A 21462-nucleotide genomic window follows, 5' to 3' on the forward strand; every position below is an offset into this window, starting at 1 on the left:
TGTACATCTGCTTTAAATTATTCTGGATACACTGGAGCTATATTTGGAAAACGCCCTTGACCATTTCTGCATATCCCCCTAATCGCAGAATTAATGGAAGATTTTTTCAGTAGTCTTGTTTACATCAAGAAGAGATTTTTTTTTAAATTTAACCCCTCCGGGATGAAGGCTACCCCATGCACGCTGCTTTGAATGTCTGGTTTTGCACTGCTGCTCTTCAGACACTTAGCCGCTCCGTGAGCGCAATGGAAAACGGTCCCACCAACTTCAATCACCCCACGGACAAGTGGCAAAGTAAATATGTTCTCCTTGGACATGGACACCAAAGGCCGCTAGCTAGCCCAAATCCAACGCTGAACTACGGAGGTGTTGGAACTGCGGCTCCGGCTCAACCTGTGCCCTGTGTGCTGCTCCGGCTCTGCTTGCGGCAGGGCTCCCGCGGCTCCACCCCGTCCTTCCCACGGGAAACCACAGACGTTCCCATCGTCAGTCCCACTAAGTCAGTCTCTTGCAGGAGTTCACAGACATTTCCTCTAAGAAGAAATTCAAGGAAGGGAAACTCTCCGTTGTGGCGCACACAGACACTGCTTCCTAAGCAGTCCTTCCCGCTGCCTTGGCTGCTGCTGTCCTTCACTATTCCTTCACGTGGATGGTCAGAAAGAGAGTTCTTTTTAATCAGAAACCATACTGAACCAGAGATAGCATTGAAATTACAGCAACCGCCTATCACAAAATCTAATTCAATGCATTTCATGTTCTAGATTTAAAAAAACCCCTCTGCATGCACGTTTGGGGATGGACTTTCCTGGATTTCAGCTCCTCTTTAAGTACCAAAGAAAAGGGAATGGGGGAAACGAGAGGACATTCAGTGCACTGATCACCGAACAGATACATAAAAAAAGAAAAAGGCCACAATTATCATAAATATAAGCCCGGGTATGCAGAACATGTCCTAAAAGCGGGATTACACTTAGATCCCTGAAAAGGTTCCTGAGCTCTTTCACATACCAAGGACAACACGACGGAGGCAGCGAGTCCCCACGGATGGAAAGCAGAGATGCAATGATTTCTTCCTTCACAGGTTTGGCATTTATCTCTAAAACGTCCTGATCATAAACATGGGTCTGGTCTCCCGGCTCTAAACATACCACCTCTCATCAAACACTGACTGATCAAAGGCCCTGACTCTTCAATAAAGTTGTTTGGTATTTATTTTTTAGCTCTCTGAACTGACCTTCTATTCCAGACAGGTTTGAGGATGGCATCTGACACTCTTATTCGTGCAGAGGGTTTTTTTAATGTGATTCACAATCAAAAAAACCCCCAATACTCCCTTCAAATATTATTGGTTTGCCAAAATCTGAGCAAAATATTTCAACAGTCTTTCGCACATTTATTTTGCCGTATTAGGCGCGTCGCGCTGCATCCACCTAAACCGTTCGCTGAATTTCAGCAATTGTTTTTCAAAACCTCTCACATTCCCTCCTCTTCCCATTTCTCACATCATAAAGCTGACAGAAAGCTCGTGAAGACACGTTCCGCACCACGACTGTTACGGAAGAAAACGCAGAGCCGTAACTGTCTGAGCTCCGCTCTTGGGCAACTTCAGCACCGAGTTCTACTTTCGCCTTGGAGTACAACTAAGCTCGCGGTGCAAACACAGCCGACCGGACGGCGACACGGCTTCAACGGAAGCTCGGAAAAATTCTCTCCTCCGGACCTTTTTGGGGTGAGTGGGAATTTTGCCAAGCGCGCAGCCCTCCGCAGAGGGGGTGTCCGACCCAGCCCCCCCGCCGGCAGCCTGCTCCCCGGCTCGCTCGCGGCCAAGCCAGCCCTGCTCCACTACCAGCGGCAAAAACCAAGTTGCAGGAAACCTTCAGAAATACGTACTTCTCTCTCTCTATGTGTGCGTGCACTATTTCCATCGCTGTGTAAAATCAGTTTAAGTTTTCATCTGCAAAGACCGTACTAACGCCCATCCTCAGCAGCTACAACACTGGCCGAGGCTGCTGAGAATCCTTTTCTCGTACGCCCGAGGCAGCAACCAGCCACAATTTCAGCGTTTCAGCTTCTTGAGGAGAAAAACATGCAGAAGGGGATTTTTACAAATACCTTTTCTTCTCCCAGGATAGCTTTGCCAGGTCAAAGCACAACCAGCTAGCAAGGAGACATAACTTCAGTAAGGCAAATGACGACACTTTATTGTAGCCTTTAACCGCTGTTAAATGGGAGCTCGTGGGTTTGTAACAGAGCAAGAAGAGACAACAACAGTATAAAGGCCTTCTCTTTACTAGATCTGATGTATTAGCACGTTCCCAGAATAAATTTTATTAAAAGCAAATCGGACTGAATTACGACCTTTGCATTTACAACACTGACAACAATCCCTGAAACCTACTGCCATTATATACCTAAATACGATTTCAGAAGTACTGGTTGGATATAAAAAATACTACACAGATGTAATAATCTACTGTTACCACTTACTAGAATATCAAGCGTAAAGCATTACTGGAGGATTCTTACTTCTATGTCATAAATTAATTCATATATACAAAAAATCCCGCAAAGCTGAGACATGGTATGTTCATACCATCAGAAGCGAAAGGACCGGGTGTGGTTTTCGCACGGACTTCTGTAAAATTGTCCTAGGCGATTCTAGGAGCAACCACAAATGTAACTAAGTATTTTCCATGCTTTTCGATGCTACTTTCAAACTGAACCGATGTCTAGAGCTGTTGCTAACTCACATCCTTTCAAGGATTAGAGAGGGAAGACTCTACCGTCCATCTGGATGAAATCCATTTACAACTTGTTGTTTCTCTAAAGTGTAAACTGTGTAAACTGTACTAATGAAAGTCTTATGCCACTCAAAAATAACACCAACCACACTGTCCTCATGATGCGTTTAAGTTACGCAGTGTACAATCTGCAATTTCACCCATATAATTTGGGAAAAAGAACGCTGAAGATACCAAAGGGGGGAAGGCACAGGCGACAGCCATGCCGGTCACCGCACACGTCATCACATCGCCTCTTGCCGGGCAAGCAAAACAGATGCCGAGAAGAGATGGGAATACAGCAGGGAGCCCAGGAACGCCACGGTGCCTGACACACCTCTCCAGGCAGGCTCTGCGGGCAGTCAGGAGCGGAGAGCAGCAGGAGAAACCTGCTCCAGATGCCAACATGTGTGGTGGGACAATGCTTCCCCGGAGGGACAGGGACCCCCCACGGGAAAATACAGAAGAGCCAGTGGGGACTTCATAGAATCCTTAAGGTTGGAAAAGACCTGTAAGATCAAGTCCAACCATCAGCCCAACCCCACCATGCCCACTAAACCATGTCCCACAGTGCCACGTCCACACGTTCCTTGAACACCTCCAGGGATGGTGACTCCACCACCTCCCTGGGCAGCCTCTGCCAGTGCTTCACCACTCTCTCAGGAAAGACATTTTTCCTGATATCCAGCCTGAACCTCCCCTGGCACAACTTGAGGCTATTCCCTCTCATTCCATCACTTGTCACTTCGGAGAAGAGACCAACACCCACCTCACCACAACCCCCTTTCAGGCAGTTGTAGAGAGCGATGAGGTCTCCCCTCAGCCTCCTCTTCTCCAGACTGAACAACCCCAGCTCCCTCAGCCGCTCCTCATCAGACTTGTGCTCCAGACCCCTCACCAGCTTGACTCAGAGAAACCAGAAGACAGCAAGCAGAGGAGTCTGAGAGGAAGGCTCAGGCCAAACACAACAATTTTGGACCCTGCAAGAAGTTACAGACCACTGAAGGAATTTGAAGATATGGTGGTATAATCAATGCTTCCCAGCAAGGCTGTACTTTCAAACTGGCAGCTGGCCAAAATTTTCATGTTTGGAATCAAAGTAATTATTTTTCAAGCGATTAGGAGTCAAATAACTAGTGACATAAAATGTCAAAAATTCTGCTTAATAAAGTAGACGATCTACTGTGGTGCAGGAGGTTATGAGCAAATTGATCTCCTTTCTTCAGTGTACAAACGCAGCTGTGCTGCCCAAGAGAAAGGGACAGACAGGATGGGGGGAATACGATGATCAAAACAAATTACAGCAAAGGGAACAATATTCACGCTGGATAAGAATAAAGGAGTACTTGTTCTGCAGCCCTGAGGAGGGTTAGGAAGTCAAGGCAACTGGTAAGAGAGCAGAAGTAATGGTGTGGCTTTCAGAGCACCGCATATTTTCACTCATGAGAAGCTCTCCATAGCATTGCTGAAGTTCAAGTACTTCTTGCAGAGGACAAAAAAAACCCCAAACAAACCATCCTTTGGCCTCATGTCCGCATGGGAACCAAGCTTATAAAAGGATTGAGCAGTTTTCTACAAATGCAATCACCCCTCCTTCTATTGTTAGAGCTGGTAAAATGAATATTGAGCTTTTTGCCTCCATAAAGAGTTGAAATAAAATAATAGTATCTCAAAACATCATAGAGAGGAAAAAAAAAGGAAAAAAAAAGTAGATTTATTGACCACTTCCTCTAGACTGTACAGTATTTGGGAATAAATATCTGAGCCAAAAGGAAAAAGGGAAGACTAGTCGGCACAACTGTGATGAAGAACTCCAGTGACCATTATTTCCTTCCTTTTTGCCTCACTTAGCATCCCAGTATTTCCACTTATGACAGGCATAAACCTAAGGCGAAGGCTAACTTCAAAATAAACTCAGCCTAAAGAACTCCTAAAGAAATCAATAGCTCCAGGAGCTAAGACGAAAGATTGGGTTTATGTAAAGACGTCAACAGCACTGCAAGCAAGAGCCCGAAGACAACTAGGACAGCATGGTCACAGCCAGGTCAGGGCTGCCGTCGCCCTGGGACCCTCCGACGCTGCCCTTGCAGCTCACACAGAAGACGTGCCGATGCACAGCTAATTCAGCCTGGCAGATGCTGAGTGGAAACAGAATTACCACAAGATGACCAAAAGTTGAAATCATTTCTCAAGTCTAATTTGACAGGTAGTACCTTCCCCAAATTGGAAGTATTGAAGGGTCTTTTCTCCCAAAAAAAGGAAAATCTGGGGACAATGATTTAGTTTTGGCTAGAATTTATAATTATAAAATGCAAGTGCAGACCAGTGCTCCTGCGACACTTCATGAAGACACTGAGAAACACCAGAGTCTTTAGCAACAAGTGAGCAGCACTGCTGGGATTTCAAAAGGCACATTTTACCAATTCTGTCAGCAATAAATCGAGATCCTGAAGGTGGAGAAACGGCTGAAGATTTCAGTAGGATGATACTGGCAGCAGACACCTTTGAAGACCAAGCATAATAAATAGTCCAAAAGAAATTAAGCAGAAGGCAAGCATGGAGACAGATTTGTTACCTGCTACCTACAGGGCAAAAAAAAAAAAAAAAAATCCACTCCAATGTTTCAATATGAATGATTTCTTGGTCTGAGACAGGATATTTTGTACCTTTGCAAAATATGTTAGGTTAGAGATAAATCAATGTCCTGTTATCTAAGCCAAAACTGAAGTTGCTTCAGGCTGAAATTCTAAGTTATCTGTCATTAGAAGGTCCAGTGACTCTGGTGAAAGATACGGTGACTTATGTTTCATTATTAGCCATGTCTTTGTCCCATCCCCAGTTGGTACTTTTGTTTTACAGATGGATACATTAGGCCAACCAAGGAGTTGAAGATGGAGCCGTTTGCCGACGAGGTGATAAGAGAGCATTTGAGCATGCAAGGACTATCGGGACAGTGTTGGAGGTCTGGTTGGGCTGAGGGTCCAAGACCTGCAATCGTTCCACGTACATCACCTACTGGAACAGTCCCTGAACTTACCTAATCCTCAATTCTGCTTGCAGCCAAAGCACGATGTTCTACACCTAAAGACAGCTAAGCGGCACGGATGGTCATCAGAATACAATCCTGGAGCAAAACAGTGACCCACGCTGGTACTGAAGACAAGCCCCACACATCAGCTTCCCAACACAACTGATTCCTGACTAATCCGCTTAACTCAGAGTACCTTGCTTCAAAGACCATCATGCTTTTGCAGCCATACTGCCCAAGCGGCAATATTTTGGGAGCCCTTGTTTTAAAAAACGATGTACTAGAAGAGAAAACTCCTCTGCCAGGAGTCACTCATTCAAGCGGAAGTCTGGCCTTGTCCGACGTTGTCCATCAGCAATGAAAAAGATAAGTACTCAGTAGAGGGAAGGTCTCTGATGCTCCATCCATACGAGAAAGTCTCATCATCAAGCACCTAGTCACATCTGCTCCGAAGTGGAAGAAAAGGAGGCTTCACACTGATCCTTGTAGGCACATCACCGTTGCAAAATCAACAGGGTTGATTTGCTTGTGTACTTATTTACTTACTGGCAAGACAGAAAGCTATAAATATTCAATATTCAATATTCAAGCCAAAGTATTAGCACAAAAAAGCTACTGTTTCCCAATAAGCCAACTGAAAGCAAGCACTCCTGTTTGATGAGGCAGAACAACTCGTTAGACTCCCCGGGATCCATCTGGACAGGCAGCCAAAGGTGCTAAGCTGCAGGAAATTCTGCTGCTAAAGTATCTGATGTGAAACACACTTCAGGGGCCACCGAGGTTATGTGTTTTGGCAGTAGCCACAACACCTTAAAGTTGGACAGTTCTTCGCCTTAACAGAATTTGCATCACTTAAAGCCTTTTTCCCCGCTTCTTCCCTATTTATTTTTTATTTTCCCTTTTATTCAGACAGATGAAACCAAAACCCAGGTTGTAAAGGGAAGTTGATTGTTAGTAGAGCGCACCAGGAAGCTTCAAGAATACCATGTTACCTGAAATTATTTAACAGATAAACCATACAGCAATAGTATATGGAATCCGTATTATTTTCACTTCTTCTCTTGAGCATCCCCCTTTGGACAAGAAGGTTCAATAAAGCCCAAATTGTAAACCCAGCCACCATGCTCCAAGCTGCAACTTTCAGTTGGCAGCAAACCCAACTAGACCTAATGGCAAGTGGTCTACGGCTGATCCCAAAGAGAGACACATCTGAAAGTCTAAAAACGCCTTCATTATTCCTCTCTCAGAAGCAGAATTTCAGACCGGAGCAGGGGGGAGTTGTTTTTTTGTTTTGTTTTGTTTTATTTTGGGGGGTTAAGTTTCAGATGGTTAATCCAGGAATTTATTATGAAGCTGCTTCCATCTCTCAGTGCGGCAGAAGGAACCAGCACTGACCTCCCAAGAGAAGCAGGAGAAAAGTCAATCGCTTCCATAGCAACCAACGTACCGAATGACCACGACTCTCTTCTGCAATTAGGGCTGATCACAACGATTTCCCATTCCCTTCAGGTCAGTGGGCTTGATAATGCTGGGACAACAACAAGATTCAACAGTAAAACCATTTGTCAGGCCATGGACGGTTTCATTACTGCCTTGCCGTCCTCCCAATTCATCACTGTCCAATATGACAGAGGTTGGACAAGGATCCTGATGGCTGATTTTGTTTGGGGTCTTGGGGTTTTTTTTGGCTCATTGCCTATATTTTCACCATGAAAAACCAGAGTACAACACTGTTTCACGCGTTCCCTGTTAAAGGCCTTTTTCTAACACCTGAGAAATGTTTTGTTGCGTTTAAGAGAAACGTGTGGTTTGTGTAAAATGAAAAATACACATTTTACGTGATGAAAAGGAAGAAGCAGCAGCAGCAGCAAGCAGATGTCTACGTCAAGGATTCTTTAACCAAAGAAAGAGAAAAAGGAGCCATGAGATGAACATAAACGACGCTGCAATGGTAAATCACCCTTTGCTGCCTGTGGTGGCGGCACCGCTGTGGTACCTAACTCAATTAGGGATGGAAACAGATGCCTGCCAGCCTAATGCGGAACAAGCAAACATCCCCTGACCAGACATTTAAGATCTGTGTCCCAAAATTTCTGAAGAAGAATTTAATCAAATTAAAAGATAATGTCATAACACACTTAGCCTTTGAAACACAATGACAAGGTAATAAATCACGCAAAATGCAACTGCAAACATTGATCTAAGACAAAAGGCAATTACCTGAAAGCACCATCCATCTCAGACTGTTTCCAGTAGGTTTCCTGAGCACTTACAAGTCAAAACAGGTTTTAGCTACCATGCTAAAAACAAAAAGCAGTTCAAAGAAAGATGCCCTCGTGATACACGACTAAGCAGAACCAAGAAGCCAGGACACCATTCATCACACAAGCACTGCCACTAAGGAGGAGGAATGAGCTGTGATAAATTTGGGGGGAAAAAAAGTCTTACAGATTAAATTGTGAATTGCCAGACCGTTACAGAAAAGGGTTAACACTTGAACAACAGAGGTTTGAAGGTCAACTCCTGTTCTTCCATGTTATCCCCCTTGAAGAGTGACGATGGCCACGAGGGTGGCATCCCCGAGCTGTCCCGCTGTCTCAGAAAGTCTGTCAAGAAGGAACACGCAAACGCCTCTGCAGGATCAGAGCAGAGACAGGGAGGGAGGACGGATCAAATTCCTTCCAGACCCTCCTTATAAAGTCACCACTAAGGCAAGAAAAAAGGAACAACTCCTCCTCCGCCATAGATCTTCCAAGTCAAAAAGGGTTCGATTGAATTCTAAATGACCGCTGCTATCACAAAAACTTCCACAGAAATATAATTCTGATAGGAATGAGTTTCTCAAAGCCATGAAACAGCTTTTTCCATTATCACCTTAAATGCAATAACTATAAAATGTGGGCCAATTTCTGCTTTCACTTAAATCGATTAAATTCATCTTACAGAATTTAATGGGCTTCTTTGGCAAAACAAAGAATATTGTTCAAAAAAAAAAAAAAATTACATCAAGCTTAAGGCTTTACTATGCCCTTCCTATTAGAACTTCCCTCAAAAGAGTCCAGCCACCTGATCCTTCTTTTCCCTTCCTCAAAGTTAAAACGTCTAGAGCGCATCACCTCGTACACTGAGTCACACTGCAAGATGTCACAAGCAATGATCCCCCGCAGCAGCACGAGGCCACGCGGTGGCACGGTGGTTGCTCAGGAAACCACCTCCCTGGAATGTGCTGAAATTTGCCTGAAGCCTTAAAATAAACATTTTAGCATTGAGCAAAATTTCATCTCTAGGCATCTCAAATTGAAATAATCATTTCTATAGGCAGAGTAGATAATGTTCTCTCCTCATTGCTATTTAGTCTTTTAAACTGCCTTTAAGTGTATAATTAATTACATTACTTGTCAGGGATCACTTCACAAACCACTCCACCTCCACTCAATTGCTAGGCTCTAGCATATCTTCAGCCTGATTTCTTCTCTTCTTTCAACTCGTATCATCATTCCCGGAGACACTTAGGATTTAACGCTGTGTGCTAACATCCTTCACAGGATGCGCATGTTTTAGAAGAGGGTTAAAAGAAGCCTAACACTGAAGAAAGGAGCTGTATTTCCTCGGGAAACTGATTACAGGCAGTGCCTGCAGGCTTTGTTGCAATCCAGAGTGGGACTCGGCCCCTCTTCCTCCACCTTCCCATCCGGAGCTGGATGCTACGCCCAGGCTCAAAGTGCTTTGGTCCTTATGAGTCGTCCAGATCTTTGTTCTTTCTCTTCTCTACACAAGGATCCTTCCCCAGCCACCTACCTCCTTCCCAGGTCTCACCTCCTGAGCCCCTTTAATCCGGCTCTCTAGCCCAGCAATACCTCCAGCACTTGTGTTACCGCTGTTTTCACAGCGGGAACCATGAATCCAGACAGGTAAACCATAATCCGTTTCTACCGGAGAAGATGAGTGAACATCCATGGGGTGACTGCTCGCCAGCGCCCCGCTGCAGCTCTGAGCGGGGGGAAGAAGGGTGGAACCGCAGCGTTGCAAGAAGAAAATTGTGCGTGCCACAGACGTCCTTCTACAAACGGCTTCGGAAACCCTTCCCCAACGGATTCCCCTGCTCCCTCTTCACCTGGCTGGGCCCTTCGGAAGCTGCAGTCCCTGGCAAGCGCAGGCTCCCCAGCCAGACGAGGTCCTGGGCGCCAAGCGTGCATGGACGCAACGGAGAGAGGGGCTCCCAGCAGCTCCCTTGGCAGGCACATTTTAGCAATCTGAAACCCCTGATCTGAAGTTTCTCCCTCTACTCCGAGTTAGTGCTGTTCACTAGCACGGACTATGACAACTCTCTTTCTTGCTCTCACTTTTTTTCCTTCCTTAATGATGCTTCATGTTTCTTTAATGATACTTCAAGGCAGTAGGAAACTCCACTTTTCCTTTCAGTTCACTATGCTATCAGCAAGAGAAGGAGATCAAAAGGCAAAAAAAAAAAAAAAAAAAAATCGCAGATGCCACTGTCGGAGCCTGCTGCTGGGCTTGGCAGGAGTCCTGCCCTCCAGAACACCCTGGCAAGAGAAGCTGGGGCAGGGGGGAGAGACACACGTGCAAGCACACCGGCAAGGCGTAACGCAAGACATGGGAATGTGGAATTTATGCTTTTAAAGCCAAATTTACAATTCAATTATAATTCTCTGTGGATGCAATCATAATAAGTTTATAATTATTAACAATTATAAACATGACAGTAGAAGCTATTTCGTTAGAAGAAGAAAGGGCTGCAACAGCAGAATTTTAACTGTAATTCATGATGACTGGAAAAGAAGGAGCACTTTTCACAGCGACTGTGGCCTCAAAGGAGGTATTTCCAAGTACAGGGACTGTCCTTTGCTCTGAGACAACTCCTCTTTCAAACACAATACAGTAAGAAAGCGAGCCCACATTCAACATTTGGACAACATTCAATTAATTCCTCCAACTGGGAATACTCTATAAGCTCACCATCCACCAAAAGAAACGATACCCTGATTTTAGAGAATCATTTCTTCATATGACCTTTTCTACTGTAGCTACAGATTTAAGAGGAAGATGTCACATATTTCCATGCCATTTCAAAACACTCGACCATCCGAGGCCTATGCGCAACATGGGTCCCTTTGGTTCATAACCTAGGGCAAGCCAGGGGAGGCAACTGCAGAATTCAGCAAAAAATCCACTGGAACACTTGCTGCTGCCTTAAGCCGGCGCCGGTCCCAGCCTCCTCCGAGGGCAGCACCTCCGCAGCCTCCAGCCCTCCCCAGGTTGCCACTTCCAAGTTAGGAAGAATCTGGGAAATGATACCGAGTTGGCGGCGAGATGCAGCTATATAAAGATTTAACAGCATTCACACATCTGCATGGGGTCTGTCTGGGCTTGGAGGTACTTATGCAACTGCCTGCCCGAACCGTCAGACGCGTACGGGGTTAAGCCAGGGAGGGACAGGACCCACTTCTATTTACGTTTCAACCAGAGGCCTCTAGCAAGATGTATACTTTTAAGAACAATTACTACAGGATACATCCATAAGAAGCTATTTCTTAAAAAGAAATAAATCAAAAAAGCAATATTCTTGGATGCAGGTGAACAAGATCCTGTAGTTTTGCATGAGTTGATTTAATGATATTTCTGAAATGTGGTTTTATTCCAGCCTCTCTGAAGACCAGCATTAAAAATTTACATTTAAAGTAGTATGTTTACTGGATCATTTTTATCTTCTCCAAAGACATTCTCTAGATCTTCTAAATTATTCTGAGGGGAGAGCGGCCACGAGGCCAGCCTGGAACGCAAGCGAACTGCAAGTAACACACGTAAATGGGGGTCAATTAGAAACTCCTATTTATTCAGTTGCCAAGTCAATAAAACTTGGCAGGGGAAGGTCCAATCAACCCCTCTATAAAAAGGAGCCGTACTACATTTAAAAATCCTTCGGGGCTGGAATTGCCTGTTCTCCCTCTTTTAACGCAGAGCCTTTGCATGCAGCTTACCAGGGCAGTATGCATCAACGTCCAGTTTCTGTGCTGAAGAAAGTGTTGGTGAGCCAAGCTCAGACTCTGGGATTCGAGGGCTCTCAACAAACTTTGCTTTCCTCAAAGGGGCTAAGGAGAAGGAGGGGGAGAGAGAAAGAGAGGTCATGAGTAAGGGAAATAGCAAGCAACAGATGGAAGCACTTAACTAAACGACACTGTCAGACTCATATCAGGTTACCCCCTTCTTTTTTTTTTCCCCCGAAAAAAAATTATCTGCATTCTTTACAAAGGAGATGGCTCTTGTTAAAACTTTCAAACTGTACAGTCTTACTTTAAAGCATGCGAGTACTGAGGCACATTCTTGATACTCTTAAACACTTCCTTTTTTCCTACTTTTAAGGTTTTTTTTTTTAATAGGAAGCAAATGGGCCTCGATTCAGCAACCGTCGAAAAGCTGAGATCATAGAGAGGTACCCAGAGCCCATCAGGGTTTAAGATATTGAACTATAAATATCTAAAACGAATACACAAATTCTGTGTTCAGTTATTGTTTCCTTTGAACATAAAATTTCAATTTCAAAGCATGCTGAATGTCTGACCAAACAGATTTGGTGTTCAACACAACAGATCAGAGTAAAGCTAATGCTGCCCAAGACAAAAAACGAGCACTCCACTTTTATCCTTGCAAATCCCGAGAAGATTCAAGAGACTTAAATAAAGACCAGGGAAAAGGTAAAACTGGCCGTAACAAAGCAGTATTGACCACTAGTGCTAGAGAAATGGGATTTTTCTGCGTGTTTTAACAGTCTGCATTCTGAAAGACATGAAGTTCTGTGCAACATTTGTTTGTAATAAAACAATTACTAAAACACTTTTAAGTTTTTAAACAGATATTCCTGCCAGACCAGAGAAATAGAACTAGTGAATAAGTTATATGCAGCGATTATTATATTACATTTCAAAGTTAAACTCACATGCCCATTAAAGTGAAAGGCTAATTTGAAAAGCCACTCCGCAGACGCTATCAGGGGTCAGCATGCTTCATGCCCCTCGGATTCTCAGCATAATAGCCTCGATTTACATAATTTATATTTATAGTTCTCTGTCCTGCAAATTAAATTTGGGGTCTGAAACTAAAGAAGAGGGGGGACACGTTTGTTCTCATGCATCTCCCGTAATAAAAGCTCAACAGGTCAAACGATGACCTCCGAGGCAGCAATAAATCTCCTGCTCTCGGGAGCCCGCAGGCGGCGGCGCGGCCGGCCCCGCAGCTGGAAAAGGCTCAGCAGCTCTGCCGGGGGGGAACCAGAAGGGCTACACGCAGCTGGCTGGCTCTCCCGAGCTGAGCTGGTACATCAATGGTCACAGGGATTTTGAAAAGGGGGGTGGGGAAAAGCAGAGGTGAAGTTAGGGTATGGTTTTTCAACAGAAAGTCCTTGTGCGGCTGAATGTAGGCAAGGAATCGCACCCCCCCGCTCTGTACCAAACTAGGTGAACAGCCTCCTGCCTCGCTTCCCCCTCATGAGCCACCCCGGAGACCTGACCTGACGAGGCAAAAAAAGGTCCCACGCTCCCATTTTGCAGAAGAAAAACCCTGGGTGAAGATCAGATACACCGACAGCACATTCCCCTCCGGAGCGCGCAGGGGCCGGGGTAACGCGAGCCACGCCAGGCAAGAGGAATGCCGGAGAGGCTGGGGGAGATAAGGCCCTTCTCCCCCCGGACCTGCCGCCGTCCCACCGGCACAGGAAGCCCGTGGATGTGCAGCCCAGCTCAGACACACAACCCGACGCTAAGTGCCGCGAGCCGGTAGTCGGTTGTTTAACCCCCCCAAAACCCCGCCACAACCCCGCCACGCACACACAAGCACCCTGTCAGCTTGCAAATCGGCCAACAGCAGTGAAAAAATTATTCACAGTAATGATCTTGTGCCAGATACTGATGTAATGAAAACACGTAAATATTGAGAAGATTATTACTATGGCACGAAAATTGTTTAGAATAATAATTCTGCACAGGCCAATCCACTAATATTTCATTTGCAATTGCAGTTTTAACAAATACGTTTATTTCTAATGTTTTAACAGGCCCCAGTAACACACATTTTTATAATATATATTAGAAATAGCTCATCTTTTCTTTCTTTATCATTTCTGGCTAACTCTAAAACCATAAATCATCCGCTGTGACACTTGGCAATGCTCATTTTGTTCTGAAACACAAAACAAACATGGTTTTCATAGTTCAAGAAACGTTAATGACTGAAATGGGATTGCCACCAGAAGGTTTTGCACTGAAGATTATATGAGTTACTAACCCAAAGAGGAAGAAGAATTTTCACAGAGGGAGGGCTGATGAAACCCACTATGCCGCTTTCTGTGCGGACTCAGGCTGCAGAAGATGCAGAACCTGAAGGTTTCCGTAGATCAGCACCTAACAGGTCAGCTCCCGTCTGTAAAGAACGAATACAGCAATCTCCCATTTCAGCGTGGGCTTTATTTCTGCCTCTCTTCTGGATCTTCTTTACTCACAGAATCACAGAATCACACAATCATTAAGGTTGGAAAAGACTGTAAGACCATCAAGTCCAACCACCAACCCAACCCCACCATGCCCACTAAACCATGTCCCGCAGTGCCACGTCCACACGTTCCTTGAACCCCTCCAGGGATGGTGACTCCACCACCTCCCTGGGCAGCCTCTGCCAGTGCTTCACCACTCTCTCAGGAAAGACATTTTTCCTGATATCCAGCCTGAACCTCCCCTGGCACAACTTGAGGCCATTCCCTCTTGTCCTGTCACTTGTCACTTGGGAGAAGAGACCAACACCCACCTCCCCACAACCCCCTTTCAGGCAGTTGTAGGGAGTGATGAGGTCTCCCCTCAGCCTCCTCTTCTCCAGACTGAACAACCCCAGCTCCCTCAGCCGCTCCTCATCAGACTTGTGCTCCAGGAGCTGACCCTGTTGCCCAATTAATTCCTGCCTTCTCCAAACAACTGACCTACGACAGCAGAAGCGATCGGCTCGTGGATTCAAGAACCCAATCCACCAGTTTTTCTTTCAAGGGCAATGAAGAACTTGATATTAACAAGGTGCTGAATTCTCAATGGACTGCAAGTTTAGTCATACACATCATTTTACAGTATTTATGGTTTTGTTCCCTAAAAAGTATGACTTAAGTCTTAAAAAGGCATGTTACCACCAGGCAAGATATGCTATGTCAACATGACTTAAAGGCAACAGTTTACTTTAAAAGGCTCAAGTCAACACAATCTTCTCAGTGGAACTGCAGATCGGGAGAAAGCCACAGAGCAACAGTTTCTTTTATTTCAGATATTCTGAACCTGAAAAGACAAAAAGCCCTCCTAACTCATAGGTAACCCGATTACATGAAAGGAGGATTTTCACGTAAAAGAATTAAGCACTCCTGACTCCCGTCCAAATGAAGATTATCCTGGCAGATTCATGTTTGGGCATTAGTTTTCTGCTGGAATAAACAACAAATGGAAATGCCATAAAGTCAAGAATCTGTTGTGCCATTTTTTTAGCCAAATGTTAAAGGGTAACATTGATCTTTTTATAAAAGTGACTTTTCATGCACAACAGTTTGCCTAGGTCCCTAACACCCTCCCGTGAGCACAGGCAAATCTTATGATCAAAGTCACGGGATGAGCATTTGGCACATACTGTAAAAACTGACAAAAGCATGAAAAAATTGTTTGAAGTATTCTATACCTGCCTCGGTCCGTTAGGCCTCTTATTTCGGTAAGATTTTCCGTATGAAACAGACCGACCGTTGGCATTAAATAGCATCAAAATAGCCTTTCCTGTTACCCAACTGCCATTTTTTTGCGCAGAGAACAGTATTTCTTCCAAAAATACTGGGAAGAAGGATATTTGCAATAACCGGTTATAAAACCCCAATGAATTAAGTGAAGAGGCCAGTAGTTAGTAACGCTGTCTTTCTCGAACTGCAAAACGCACATTTGATGCAGAAGCACGCAGTGATTACAAGCAGCCTGAAGTCCCCACCCCGTCACTCGGGTCCCTCCGCCCGCTCGCCGATGACGCCCCAGCAGCTGATGGCAGCAGCCCGTCCTGTACGCACGCGCAAGGGGCCAGTCCTGCTCCCACGGGCTCCATGTCAGACGGAACACTGGCGTCATACAGGACCTGACTTGCTACTGCTAATGTTGGAACGAAAATTTAAATAGCTAGAGAAGTTATTTAAAACAAACGCTGCACATTTTGGGGGCTAGTTCCTGCGGTTCTTAGCGAGATTAATCCCCATCGGTACCCAAGCCAGCAGAGCAGAACTGAAAATCCTTCCTTCAGCGCAGATAACATTCTCATTCGACTTTGACAGCAACTTTTCCTGCGCGAGGAAAGCGATGCTAATTCTAGGGTAGGAATTAACCACGTAATGCGAACAATTACCAGGGCAAGCATTCAGAAAGTTTAATTAGCTGGCTCATTTATGACACTTTCTGCAGCAGGTGGCCTGTCTTCCAGTGGGGACAAAGATAGAATCCTTTCCTTCTTGGTTCTCATGCCAATTCTCCTTAATATCCACACAGATGCCATAAGTCCGATACTGTCACCAATGACTGAATCCCAGACTTTAAAAGAGACAGGAGTCTAAACCAGTTTAAAAACCGTATATAAGGTATCTTTTGGAAAAATATACACCTGGGAGAAACTGCCCTTCTAAAAAGGAAGAATCCTCTTATCTGGGATTCAGGATTGCCTGTTGATTATGAACCCGTAGGCTACTTCTTACACTGGAAGAGCCATACAATGGAAGAAAGAGTCACTAAAATCCAAAGACCCGCTGAGCTCCAACAACGCTTCTTCATCAGTGGAGACGGGAGATGCTCTGTCTGCCTTCCTCTGATGACAGAAGAGAAATAACCTTGTCACCTAACGCTACAGCTAGGTGGGAATTAAAAAGCATACATAAGCAAATATGTATTTAGAATAGAGTCACAGGACTGCAATAAAGCCCTGTTGAACTAACACTAGGGAAAACATTTTATTAGAAGCTGCAATGTCAAGCAGTCTGCAGGCTGGCTTTTCAAGAGTCTCTTTAAAAACAGAGACTCGCAGTATTTGGAAAGTATGCCCACCTGAGGAACAGAAACGATCACCCCAATTCATAATACTCCTCAAACTTGTATGCCCATACTAGTTATTCCTGAAGCTCTCATTCCAGAGGCTGGAATGAGCGGTACAGCAGAGCTGTGCGGCCCCTCCGACACTGAAAACACTTCAAATATCAGGAGCTGCTGCTGGTTTATCCTTTTGTACATCTGCATGGAGCACTGGGATCAATTCTGGTGATGTTTGTGAACAACACCGAGCATCTAAGCTACTACCAAATAAAAATAAACCAAAGAAAAAACAGGATGTGTTTATTTTTTCAGAGTAATCATCTTATCTCTATTAGCATTGTGTTCCAGTTCAGCCTATTGAGCCCCCTAATTCTATTGCATTTTCTACGTTACCAACGCATTGTCACATAATTTATAGATGAGTTAGTATTTTAATTAAAAAAAAGATTTTCTTTAGATTAAAAGGCATTGATAAAAGGAAATTATCATGGATTAGCAAAAGGCTTCATCTACGAAATTCAGTTTCAGCTCTGAAAGTAATGTTTCATGAAAAAAGGGTTATTAACATCTAATGACCTGACTGAACAAAGCGTTTTTTCAGGCAGTTATTTCAGTACATTTGAATTCATTTTACAGTTTGACTACAATATATCTACCTATACCTTTGTGTGTGCGTATACACCCATAAAGATACACAAGAAACCAATCTATCTATGGATGAGGAAGATGCTGGAGGAAACAGCAACTCTTCTTCCATAGCATGAACGATGGCTTGATCATCCCGGGGGACCTGGGAGCCTCTCCTTGTATCGGCTCCTGACAGGCATTAGAGAAACGTATATTACGGTGCCCTGAACTGCATTCATGCAAACCACTATAGCTTTTCATTTCACAGACTCGCACACTTCATCATTATAAATACAAACACAGCGCAGCCACACGCCTGAATTCGCTTGACTCGCTCCTACGGGGCAGGTCCTGAGCAGAGCCCGCCAAGGAGCTCGGCTCAAAATCCGCTTTTCTCCCCCGTTTTGTCCTCTCCCCGCCTCACACACAAGTACAGCTGAATTTCAACTGTGCTTTGAGCCTTCCTCTGCCAGAAGCCGACGAACTAATGAAATTTGCTATCTTTGTGTAAAAAACTGGGTTTATCCCAGGCTGAAAGAGTGCCACGAACGATGAGACCGAGCGAACCGTTCTGCGTGTCCCGCACGCTCATCTCTTGTGATGGGTTCAGCTGAAGAGGAGCTGAATTTTGCACTTAAACACTGTATTTGTAAATATTGCCAGAACAATATCATAAGATAAATTCTGTACAGAGAGAATGCAATCCCCAAAACGCACGCGCTGTTACAAAACCCTGCCCAAGCTTTGCTGTGAGGGGAAGAGCCAGAGCAGTGGTCTGAAGAGCAAACTTTGGAAACGCGTATTTAAAGAGAGTAAAAGTGGGCGCTCGGCGCATCATCCCTGCCCCATCTTTGGTCAATAAGGACGGCCGCCGTGCCAAAGGCTGACTCACGTGCTGGAAGCTGCCCAATGGCTACGTAATGCTGCGGAGAGTAGACTTTATTGAAGACTCCCTCGTACTAAAATGTTTTAAGTGCTGCAGTGCTATTGATCCACGGAGCTCCTGGAACAAATAACTGTCAGATTGAACACAGCTGGACTACACCCAAAACATGAGAGACGGAGCTTTCAGTGCCGCCTCTGATCCCAAATGACTCTTTAGTTTGCTGAGGTAAGAGCCGTAAAGAGAAAATTACAGACCACATGATTATTTTTGCTGTGGCACCAATATACCAGCTATGTGTAATTACGAGTTTTAGCTATAAATTTAACAAAAATTTCATTAAAATTAAAATAGTGAAATTACAGGTCAACATCTTTCATTAGATAATCCAGTATAATTTTAAAGAAACCACTGTGTACCAGTAACAGTTTTTTCCCTTCTGTTATTTGAGAGCGTAAAAGCTTTTTTAATTACGTTTCAAAGCCTCTCTCCTTTCAGCACACCGTTATCGCAGCATCGTGGGTAGGGCAGAACATGCAAGTAGTGAGAACAATGTGCTGTCTGGAAACATCATACTTGTTCCAAAACTTTCAGAAAACATGTTTAGTTTAGGAGATAAGGTCCTGAAACAAGAAAATTGGAGGAAATGAAGGTGGAAAGAGGAACAGAGGAAAAAAAAGCAGGAAGACAGTCCAGCGAGCTGACAAGGGACAAACAGAAAGGGAAAAGGAGAGTTAAAATAAGCAACTATCAGAAACTGTCTTATTTTTTAATTTTTTCTTTAAACTGTAAGAAGTCTGGAACATTAAGGTTCTGCCTATTACTGCTTCTGAAAATGTTTTTTATAAAAACAAGGAGTAACCTTCTCTGGAGGAGTGGGATTCTGCAATCCTGTGGGAGCACAGAGACCTACTGGAAAATTATTTCATCCTCTCTCTCTCTCTCCCCAGATGAACAGTTCTGTACAAGGCACAGAAAATAACATCAAGCCATAGCAGTAATGTTACCAAACGATGTTCAGTGACATGAAAAAGGAGTCTTCTGGAAAAGAATTAAATCAAATTATAACCCATCTTAAATTTTTACAATCTCTCTCAAATAAAAACAAGTAATTGATCAAAATCACCTTCTGTATGAATAGGCACTCCTAATCCCCTTTCAAGGGAGAAAATAACTTGGTTTTGAAAGGCTTATATGTATTTTCGAAACATACAGAATAAAAGAATACAGATTTCTGTGTGAAGTCTTCAATAATGGCTAGTATAACTATGTTTCCAATAAATCTGCGTACTCAGAAAGAAAATAATTTCCCCTAAAATACTAACCTGCGTGCAGTCTGCAATCCCAGAAAAAAAAATTAGCTCTATTTCCATTTTGCTTATTACTACGCAAGTATTTTCTGTCATTCAGAGCAAATGGAAGAGCAATTTGTTATCAAACCTATCACTGCTGGAGACAACAGACAGCAAAGCAGCCCTCTCCTGGGTCAGCCCAAATGTTTTCGGTTTAGGTTAGGCCAGTCGGAGCATCCCAGCATGAATCTGTTGAGCAGCTGTTGCCTAGAATACTCTGGCAAGCCTTTAGGAAGAAAGTTGCTCCTATTAATGAACCCAGAAAGAAAAAAACCCTCCCTCTTCCCCTGTAGATAAGTGTATTTCCAACGTGGGCTGCCAAAAAGTCTTTATCCCTGTAGGGGAGACAGCTCTGAGGAGAAGCAAGTTATTTAATTAACATACAGACATGGCAGGAGGAGGATATGGGACTTTCATCTTTCCATTCAAACTTATCAAATCGGTTTGGACTCCTCGGAGCTGTCTCACAGTCGTAGACTTCTCCATGTCATTTCCTATCTAAAATGCTATTTTTTTTTCCCAGCATCTTCTGAAGTCTTTTAAAATTGCCTTTTAGCAGGAATTCCTCATGTGTGACTCAAGGTAGAACTTGTGGGTAAGAGGAGGAGGATGAAAGAAGAGAAGGGAAGTCAGCATCACTTCCTCCAGCTTTCTAAGTCATCTTGTTATGAAAATAAGCAATTCACCCACTGACTTTCTTTAGAGATTTCTGATGCAGTCAGTTTTCCTTTTCGAGTTTCAGACTTTGGTTATACTAAAAAAAAAAATAGAGTGAATGAAGACCTGGGCCTACAGGATGAAATCATGTCATCAAAATTTTAAGCCTACATAACATCTGCTCAAATTCTCAAAGAATCTTCCCAAATGGCAGAATCGGGACGGGGCAGAGCTGGAGGGGAAAGCGTTCCTCACCCCCCTCACATCCCTTTTCCCAACAGTTTTATTTCATTAAATGTTAAATTTAAAACAGATGAGAGGAGAATGCAATAAAACACGAGTGCTGAATCGCGTTATTCCCATTCAATCTCCTACTGTCCTGGAGTTCTTCTTTCAGCAATTCAGTGACTCAAATATTGCACTGGCACTAAAAATGAGAAAAACTGTCAAAAAAAGACCTGGATATGCTGTAAAGGCCATTTATTCTAAAGAAAGCAGCAAAGAGCTTGGTCACTTGAATCAAATTATAGGTAACCCTGTTAATTCACCATTTAGAAAGAAACCGTTTCACCGTTTTCTAAACATAAAGTCCGACTCATCAAAACACAACGCTCAGATTTCAAGATAAACTTTCATGAGAGAAATCAGAAGCCAATTAAAGAACTCCTGAAGGAAACACATTTTCCTCTTTTCTGTAGAAAGCTGATGGTAAGACAAATCTGGGGGGAGAAAAGCCCGGTTGCTGCAGCGTCCCCGGGGCTCTTATTTTATAGGGCTTTTTTAAATTGTACATGTTGAACAAGTCAGGATGTAGAAACCTGTCTGAACATTTAACACAGCTTCATTTACCTCAAGTCACCAGAAGAAAATATATTTAACTGAAGATTCTTCCTGCAGAAGAAAAGAGCGAGTGTAATATAACCACTTCCAAACTAAGGCTGATCTTCCTGGAAGCGTGTTTTCCTCTTTTGTACAGCTCTTCTCTCCATCTTTATTGACACTGAGATTTGACTACAATAAAATTCGCATCACAACGTGTAGC

General features: G+C 43.9%; 1 protein-coding gene across 3 annotated transcripts in view; it reads right to left on the reverse strand.

Annotated features, from left to right (window-relative positions):
• Positions 1-21462, reverse strand: part of TANC2 (tetratricopeptide repeat, ankyrin repeat and coiled-coil containing 2) — a 213662-nt gene that overhangs the window by 114332 nt on the left and 77868 nt on the right. The window contains exon 5 of one of the 3 annotated variants that reach the window (XM_059830269.1): positions 11808-11918. The exons of the other annotated variants lie outside the window; for them this stretch is intronic. Coding sequence (XP_059686252.1) covers positions 11808-11918 — 111 coding nt within the window. The remainder of the gene's footprint in view (positions 1-11807; positions 11919-21462) is intronic. 3 annotated transcript variants of the gene reach the window in all.

The sequence above is a fragment of the Gavia stellata genome, chromosome 28 (assembly GCF_030936135.1).
Source record: "Gavia stellata isolate bGavSte3 chromosome 28, bGavSte3.hap2, whole genome shotgun sequence".
NCBI classification, from domain to species: Eukaryota; Metazoa; Chordata; class Aves; order Gaviiformes; family Gaviidae; genus Gavia; species Gavia stellata.